The sequence below is a fragment of the Thalassophryne amazonica genome, chromosome 20 (assembly GCF_902500255.1).
Source record: "Thalassophryne amazonica chromosome 20, fThaAma1.1, whole genome shotgun sequence".
Lineage (NCBI taxonomy): Eukaryota > Metazoa > Chordata > Actinopteri > Batrachoidiformes > Batrachoididae > Thalassophryne > Thalassophryne amazonica.
In genome coordinates this window covers 28,831,983-28,839,062 of record NC_047122.1, presented here as the reverse complement: position 1 = coordinate 28,839,062, position 7,080 = coordinate 28,831,983, and the positions used below count along the sequence as shown (strand labels likewise).

At 40.8% G+C, this 7,080-nt stretch overlaps 1 protein-coding gene across 1 annotated transcript in view; it reads right to left on the bottom strand.

Annotated features, from left to right (window-relative positions):
- The window catches only part of msto1 (misato mitochondrial distribution and morphology regulator 1), an 8,228-nt gene extending 1,148 nt beyond the window's left edge, over positions 1-7,080 (bottom strand). The window contains exons 1-11 of the mRNA XM_034161523.1: positions 6,909-7,080; positions 6,175-6,304; positions 5,662-5,731; positions 5,352-5,427; positions 3,809-3,866; positions 3,544-3,694; positions 3,333-3,447; positions 3,101-3,235; positions 2,874-3,026; positions 2,654-2,785; positions 2,368-2,552 (exon numbers count right to left, since the gene is read on the bottom strand). Coding sequence (XP_034017414.1) covers positions 2,368-2,552; positions 2,654-2,785; positions 2,874-3,026; positions 3,101-3,235; positions 3,333-3,447; positions 3,544-3,694; positions 3,809-3,866; positions 5,352-5,427; positions 5,662-5,731; positions 6,175-6,304; positions 6,909-6,992 — 1,289 coding nt within the window. The 5' untranslated portion in view covers positions 6,993-7,080. The remainder of the gene's footprint in view (positions 1-2,367; positions 2,553-2,653; positions 2,786-2,873; positions 3,027-3,100; positions 3,236-3,332; positions 3,448-3,543; positions 3,695-3,808; positions 3,867-5,351; positions 5,428-5,661; positions 5,732-6,174; positions 6,305-6,908) is intronic.

The window sequence follows — 7,080 nt, the reverse complement described above, 5'->3', positions numbered from 1 at the left end:
GAACTTTATGCCACGTGTGAAAATCTATTTGCGTAAATACACCCTATTGTAAGATGATATAAAAAGAGAGAGAGAAAAAAAAAAAAAAGATTCCCTGGGTCATTCCATGCCAAATGGGTCAAATTTTTAAAAATTCCCCACGACCCCTTCCAAAAAAAAAAGAAAAAAATTGTACTTGTTCCCCTGCCAGAGAAATGGAAATACCCCAAGTTTTAATGAGCCAGCTCTAATACTTTAAGCACAGGAGCAGTTTCAAAATCGCAGCATTTTTGTTCTTATTTGAAAAAAGCACTTTCTGGCCAACTTTGGAAAGCAATATAGCCTAGCCAAATTAAGTGAAACCCCTCAAACTTACCATCTTAGGTAAAATCATACTGGAAAAGCCATATCTGGCATCAAAACAATGATATCTGGCTTCATTTTTTTTATCCAACTGTTCTTAAAAAATGCCAAAAATGGTATTTTTTTTCTAAACGAGGTCTGACTTTGAGCATGCAATGCCCACGCTTCTCCTTACAGGCATAGACTCTCATGAATCAGTTACAACACCAGAATGTTTCATTTTTCCATTTCAGCCAAAATTGTACTTGTGAGGGAAAAACTGAGATCGCGCAATTTCCATTTTTCGCAAAAATACCCTCTAATTGACAACAAAAATCACCAGGTGAGCAATTGATTAAAAAATTGAAATTTCAACCATGCAATTATATGGATGTAAAGATGATATATACTAAATTTCAAGTTTGGGCAAGAAATATTTCTATTTTAATTATTTTTTACAACAGGCAATATTGTGTGAAATCGCACATTGGTGTTAAGTCTTAATCAATGGGCTAGAAATGTGAATATATAGTTATTACATAATAACTATAATAATTATACAATTATTTTAACTTGGTAAAAAACTATTGCTGATGGATGCAACAGCACAGGGTACCCAAATGAATGATAATTTTGACAATTTCCCAGAAACAGGTCAGGCTATATTTACAATTTCCCAGAAGGTGGGATTAACTGAACAACCTAATTTCAACCTGGTTTCCCAGAAACAGGTCAAAGAATTTCTGGGAATTCTGACCATTGCCTAATCATATTCTCATCAATCATGGAGGCAAAATGTGCTCTAGGGTTGACTTTGCAAGATGAATGTCATCAAAAGACATTGTGTAAGACAGTTGGCTTTCACAATTTTGTTGATTTGAGTGATGCTGGTGCTTGCAAGTACAGTCTGAATGACAGTGATCAGAACAAAGTTGAGTCACTTCTCCCAGGGTTTTTGCACACATAACATGCATACTGATGACAAATATTATTATAGTAGCTGATTTATTATTAGCCTTTTTGCCTGTGCTGCGTCTGCAGAAAACACGTTTTCCTGTACATAACCCAAGAACATAGTTTTCAGACATGATGGCTTTGTTTGGTATACATGGTATACCTAGATTAAGAGCACTTTGTTTGCAAATGTGTGCATTTTAAAGATTATGTAGGAAATATTACTTGTTCACTGTGTATTTAACTCTTAAATAAATATAAGAAATGAATCATTCAGGTAAACCTTTAAAGTATTTTTAGATTACGTGACATTGTATATCATGTGTTGTTGAATCTGTACTCATAAAAATTATGACTTTTCAGAAAAATTAAATATATATAAATATTTCTTGCCCAAACTTGAAATTTAGTATATATAATCTTTACATCCATATAATTGCATGGTTGAAATTTCAAAATTTTTATCAATTGCTCACCTGGTGATTTTTGTGGTCAATTATGGGGTATATAGCTCTCCAAAGTTGGCCAGAAAGTGCTTTTTTCAAATACGAACAAAAATGCTGCGATTTTGAAACAGCTCCTGTGCCTAAAGTATTAGAGCTGGCTCATTAAAACTTGGGGTATTTCTATTTCTCTGGCTGGGAAGCAAGTGCAGTGTTTTTCACTTTTTATTGGAGGGGGTCATGTGGGGACCACTGGCTGACTTGGCATGGAATGACCCCCCTGGCCTTTTAAAAACTTTTACAGTATCACTGTTTTGCAGACCTTTTTTGTATTGAAAGCAATTTTTTTAAAAACTCATTTGCCATATTCAAGTAAAATTCACACGCTTACCAAAAAAAAAAAAAGTGCCAAAAGGTTACCATGTTTTTGGCACTTTCATATGTGAAATAAATGAGAAAATTCAACTTCAGTGGCAGATGTTTTGAGTCAAACTAACGTGCAGCTCTGTGGTTTCACTTTTATGAAATCTAAATTCTGATGAATCAGAACTTTAAAATGCTGGATGTTTTACATTTCAGCATTTAGAGATTAAGAGATCAGAGTGAAGCTCTCTGCGGTGATTTTCATTTTGGATGCATGAAGTCGTACCTGATTAATTTCTGGCCTTCAAAGCCTCTGAGCGTCGTCCACTGGCCGTAGCATCGACCATCACCGAGTTCCTGGCACGCTGACAGGGGTTTCCATGGCAACACATCTGAGCAGATGCTCAGGGCATCAGGGAGAGAGCTGCCGTGCATCATGGGCAAGGGAAGGGCCCCGTAAGCGGATACCACCTGGAATTCAAAATGCCCCCAGTGGAGATGAAAAACAAATTATTTCCCTCTCATTCTGCAGCAGATTACAAAATAAATAAATAAAATTCTGATGACATCACCTTTCTTCCAGAGACAGTGAGACTATCTGCCACCTGCCACATGGGGATGCTGTTGTTACTCAGTCTGTAAGGCACAGTGATAGAGTCCAGGGCCAAAGCCAGGACGGCGCTCGAGTGGTACCACAGGGAGGGCTGCACAGAGGGGAGGAGTCACAGAAAATTAAGCTCAGACATGTTCTCGAGTCAATACATATAAAATCTAAGTAATTTAAGGACGTACATCATAGTTTAGGTGGGGGAACACTGCAGGAGAGGTAGGACGTCTGCACAGTCCACCGCGCAGGGTCAAAGGGCAGAACACAGAGCTGTGATTGGCCAGATGTACCATCCCTAATGTTGTGTTCAATAGGTGATAGAGGTCCATCATCGGAGTCTGAAAAGGATGAATCCTGTGAGGACACGAGTGTGAACGATGGTGCTTCAGGGGCATGGCTCAGAAAAACTCACTGAATTTGGGTGGTCGACAGGTGCCAGCCCCCAGGTCAGGATGCCCCTTCCACTATAGGAGTCCTGTAACAGCTCTGTGACCTTTGAACCCAGACCTGAAACACCATCAGCCAGGTCGCACAGCACCTGGAAACCCTGCGAGAAAATGGTGTACAGCCAAAAAAAAAAAAAGGAAATAAGCAGTGTTGATTAAAAAACATAATAAAGTGGGTGGAGCAAAGAGTAGAGATACCTGAAGATAATCACATTCCTCCACAAAGAAATGCAGCTTGTCCTCCAGTTCCTCAAACACACGTCCCTGCAACAGAGCTTCTCCCTGACCGAAGGCCTCCAGACGGTGAGTCTCCCTGAACAGCCACAGACATGAATATAAACACGCCACACGTCTCTCTACATCCTCGTGATTCTCACCTCTACAAGGTCAAAGACAAGTGGCACCGCACCCGCTGTGGTTGTACTGGTAGATGACGGAGATGGTACGGGGGTGCAGGTGGATCCTGAGGAAGTCGGACCACACGGTCACGCTGCCCTCCAGCTTGTATCTGCTGTGGACTCGATGCAGCTGGCTGTTGACGGTGTCCACGCTCACTGAACCTGCTGGCAGACAGACGTCAGGCTGTTAAATATAATCCACTGCTCTCCGAGAGCTTCAAACTGACACATAAAGTTCCCCATAAAGGCTCCAGAGAAGCCAAACTCTGTCCTCACCTGAGCACTTAGGCTGTGAGTTGGAGCTAAAATCAGCCTCGGCCAAGATCTCCCCCTTCTGGAGACAAAGACTCAGGTTAAAACACTTCTTTCTATCAATGTGAAGATGTTTGGTATGACAGAGTTTGGTTAACCACATGACCAAGTGAGTAACACAAAGAGAAGTTTGTATTCTGCCATCATCATTTGGCTCAAGCGTTTGAAGAATATTTAACGGGAGCAGCCGAAAGAAAAAGAAGAAGAGTTAAAACAATCATTAACCACACTAATGAAGAACAGTTTATGACTGTCTGTGTTTCAGCTCCATCAGCTGTTTAAAGGTTTAGGTCTGTCAGATGAAATTCAAAATGTGCAAAAATAAATATTTTGCAGGTCAGAGTTAACTTGTAGGACCATGTAGCTCAGTGGAAAAAGACTTGGACCACACACTTAAAAGACAAGGTTTCACTCACTCATTTATCTTCAACCGCTTACTCCAATTAAGAGTCACGGGGGGACTGGACCCTATGCCTGCAGTAATATGGTGTGAGGCGGGGTACACCCTGGACAGGATGCCAGTCTGTCACCGAGCCACATATAGACAAACAAACACATTCACACCCGCATGCGCACCTACGGACAATTTAAAGTTTTAAATCCACCGAACCTGCGTGTCTTTGGATGTAGGAGGAAGCCAGAGCACCCGGAGGGAACCCACACAAACACAGGGAGAACAAGCAAACTCCACACAGAAAGGCCACAGGTGGGAATCGATCTATTACCTTCTTGCTATGAGGCAACAGTGCTAACCACTAAGCACCATGGTGCCAGAAACAGGTTCAATTCCCACTTCTTTATTCAGGGGGAGTCAAAGTCTCATGCACTTCCTGCTACACTCCCCAGGCATAAGTGTCAGCCCAATCTGCCGAACAGCCTGTATGGAACTTATATTTATAAATCTTTACCTAAATTCTGGGTCTTTCAGTGAAGTTTAGGGCTAGTGGCCAGCAATCACCTTAGTATTTCTTCTGTTTTTCTTATTGATTAATGCTAGCAAATTATACAGTATTTCTTGTCTTTCTGATGCCTGATTCTGTTTTTTTTTCCTCTCTGTTTAAGGTGCAGCTCCATCCAGAGATGGGAGTTGTATTTGTGTTGGCGAGCCTCTTGTCCTGTGCACCAACAGCATTTCCTGTATATTCGTCTGTGAATTGTTCTGTAATTTATGTCTGTAGCATGGCCCAAGCAGAGGGTCACCCCTTTGAGTCTGGTCTGCTTGAAGATTCTTCCTCAGAGGGAGTTCTTCCTTACCACTGTTGCTCTGGGGGTTAGTAAGGTTTGACTTTACCTGTGTGAAGCGCCTTGAGGCAACTCTGTTGTGATTTGGTGCTATATAAATGAAAATAAATTGAAAAATCTATATTACCATTACTTTTAATTTAATTACTTGTGGTTTAGGTGATGAGATATTGAATTAGAAATCTATTATAAAAAATTTTGCTGTTTGTAATGGAAAATGTACATCACAGAAATGCATTGATGTAATTTATATACAAAAACTCACATCCAATTTGTCCAGATCCTGGAGAAAAGAATTCTTTGTTGGAGGACTTTCTTTATGCACCACAAGGTTTCCCTCCCTGCCACACAGATAATCGATTCATATTGAATACACCATAAGTTATAAATACAAAGACACTGTGTCAAAACGGGTCACGTGCACCATTTAACGATAAGTCGTCCAGAATACACAATTAATTGTAATGTCAACTATAAACAGAAGGCAGTGTTGAAACACTATATTCCAGCAGAACAGTACAAAAACAATACACTCACGCACAACTCTGTTGTGGAGTACTGCACCTTTCATTTACCATGTGACTGCAGGTTCATCTTTGCCAGCATCGTACAGACCTCCCTCTTGCCGCAGCGTTCGAAGACTTCCTGTTATAAAGAGACGGCACACATCATGACCCAATCCCATTTATTGTCCCTAAGCCCTACTCCTTGTTACGGAATGGCCTCCACTAGGTCAGGCCCTTCAGGAATGGATCTACAATGGATACGGGTTGAAATATTCACCTAATAAATGAGATTTTCCACACTACACAGGAGCGCACACACACACAGAGGGCCAGAGAGGAGGGGGGGTGTTGGGATGGGGCCTTGGTCTCACTAGCTACAGGACAGAGTGAAGCTGGCTTGAAATGGAATAAAAGCTCATATTAATGTGAAGAATTCAGTAAAATACTCATACTGTTAATGGGTATCACAGATGTCCACCGTGTTAACAAATTTTTACAAAAAGAGCCAAATTTCAAAGAATAAGGTAGGTTAATGTTTGATGCCAAATGTTATCAGCATTATTAAAAGATAGGGAAGGTTACCTTTGAGATCCATGGCAATGAGGCGAGGTGTGTACGTGACATGCCCCCCCATAGTCTGCCCCTCACGAAACACAACATCACTCTGGATCTCACCCAAAGGTGTCTCCGGATCATATGATAGAGATGCATCCTGAAAACAGACAAACCCATCTACACTGACCCGTTGGAGAATATGAAGCCAAAATGACCCAAAACAATAACAGTGATTTATAGGTATCAATATCGCCCGGGGACCAATTCCAGATGCAGGAACGCTGCCTTGATCAGAGGCAGAGAAAGGAGCAGAACCCTAAATAAGCATGTTTTTGATTGCGGGAGGAAACCCACACAGAAAGAACCACCAGGCAGGAAGCGATCCCAAGACTAAACAGCAATCACTAAACCATTAATTATAAAATATTCCAAGTTCTCCATCCTTGGCATGAATGTAGTAAAAACACAAATGAATGGAAAGCACCTAAAACAATGACACTAACAGATGGAGAGGAGGTCTAGTTATGGTTAGCTGCAGCTATTTGCTATTTAGTTGTTTATAATATACACAGGTTAACCACTACCAGTCTGAGAAAATCTGACTTTCTGAATATAACAATAAGCAGCAGATTTAAGCCACTACTTAATGTTTGCTGACTAACGCTACGTGTGAATTATTAGTCATGTCGTGATTTGTTTAAAAGCTCTCAACACATAAGCTAACGCTAGGTTAGCCTAACTAGCCTTATCCATTAACTTACTTGTAAATTCCACCAGTGAGTCCCCACAAAGTTGGAATAATGTCCTAGCTGAAGGGTGATGACTTCTCTACAAACACCGCTCATCCTGAAGCAAGTCTACCATTAGGACAAAACGCAAAAATTTGTGTTTTTAACATAACGGGCACATTTAGAGACGACACCAGAAGGAGGA